At 62.1% G+C, this 1,587-nt stretch overlaps 1 protein-coding gene across 1 annotated transcript in view; it reads left to right on the top strand.

The window, feature by feature from the left end:
- Nucleotides 1–275: 275 nt before the first annotated feature.
- Nucleotides 276–1,587, top strand: part of RASEF (RAS and EF-hand domain containing) — a 41,379-nt gene continuing 40,067 nt past the window's right edge. The window contains exon 1 of the mRNA XM_042826960.1: nucleotides 276–646. Within this exon, the coding sequence (XP_042682894.1) occupies nucleotides 276–646 (371 nt within the window). The remainder of the gene's footprint in view (nucleotides 647–1,587) is intronic.

Genomic DNA, 1,587 nt, shown 5'->3' with positions numbered 1-1,587 from the left:
TGCGAGCAGAGCCGAGCTGCGTGCCGGGGCCGAAGGAGGCGGCACCGCCCGTGCCCCGCAGCAACCGCCGCCCCACCGCACTCCTCGCAGGGGCCGTCGCCCGCGGCCCGCCTCCCTTCGGCTCGACGGGCACCGGGGCGGAGCGGGGAGCGGGGCCGGCCCGGCCCGCCCCGCCGAACGCCCGGCGGAGCGGTGCCGCCGGCTCGAGCCGCCGCCTCTCGCCCCGTCCCGGCCGCGGGCGCAGGAGCCGCGCGACAGCACTGCCAGCGGGGGCGATGGACGCCGAGGCGGCGGGGGATGAGCAGTCTCGCCTGCGCGCGCTCTTCCTGGCCTGCGACGCCAACGGCTCGGGCCGCATCGAGCGCGAGGACTTCGCGGCGCTCTGCGCCGAGCTGCGAGTGCGGCCGGCCGAGGCCGAGGCCATCTTCCAGCGCCTCGACAGCGACAGCGACGGGGCCATCACCTTCAGGGAGTTCGCCCGCGGCTTCCGCGGCGCCACGCGGCGGCGGTCCAGCGGCGGCCCTGGGGAGCAGGAGCCGGTGGAGGAGGGCGAGGAGGCAGCCGCGACGTGGAGCACCGCGGGGTTGGAGCAGCCCTGGAGAGACTTCGAGGTGCGGCTGGGGGACGAGGCCAGGTACATCCCCAGGTAAGTCCAGGAGCACAGAGACCCTGCGCTGCTGCCGGCGCTGCGAGGATCCCGGGCCGCATATGCCCGGCGGCTGCGGAGCCTCGAGGGCAGCCCAGCGCCGCTGGCGCGCTGTTCTCCGGGAGCGGCCCTGAGAAAAGGGCTCCGCGCTCTGGTTCTGGGATTTCCAACTCTTTTGCTTTTTCTCTTTTTCGTTTGCCTCTTTCTTTTTCTTTTCCTTTTTTCTTCTTCTTTTTCGTTTTCTTCCTTTTTTCTTCTTATGTCCCTCTGTACACAACTTCTCCCTCTCACTGCTCTCCGATCAACCCACGCGGGACGCTCGGGCATGCACATCGCGGCATCCCAGCACTCTGGCAACACGCTGCGCCCCGGGAGCCTCCGCCTCCGGTGCTGGCGGGATGAAGGGCGCTGTCGGGGAGTGAGGGAGAATCAGGTCTGCCGGCTCAGAGCCGCTCGGCTGCGTTTCGCTGCAGGGCGTCGGCATTAACATACCTGAAACTAGAGGTGCTTTAAGTTGTTGTAAAAATACTGCCCGTAAGAATACCGGGTCATTCTATTGCACGTAAAAGTTGCAATTTAAACTGAAAAACAGGCAATCGGGGTTTAAGGTTTTGGCGGTAGACCAGACTAGATGTGTGGCTATACGCAAAGGAACTTAAGTAGAGATGAAGTGTGAGACACACAGGAGATAAGTCTGTAAGTTTTCTGCCACTCATATCGAATTACAGTTTGCTGCTTTACACATTCCAGATCAGGGGCAAGTATAAAATCCTGCTCCTCGTATAATGCTCCTCAAATTACTTCCTAGTCCAGTAATACGGTTTTAGCTATTTCTAAAAGGCTGTTTATCTCTTCAAAGAACTTCTCAGAGAGTTACAGAATCCTTCCTTCCTTCCTTCCTTCCTTCCTTCCTTCCTTCCTTCCTTCCTTCCTTCCTTCCT

Source organism: Centrocercus urophasianus, unplaced genomic scaffold (genome assembly GCF_019232065.1).
Source record: "Centrocercus urophasianus isolate 14NV4802_14NV808 unplaced genomic scaffold, USGS_Curo_1.0 seq_27, whole genome shotgun sequence".
NCBI lineage: Eukaryota > Metazoa > Chordata > Aves > Galliformes > Phasianidae > Centrocercus > Centrocercus urophasianus.
This window is presented reverse-complemented; position numbering and strand designations above follow the sequence as displayed.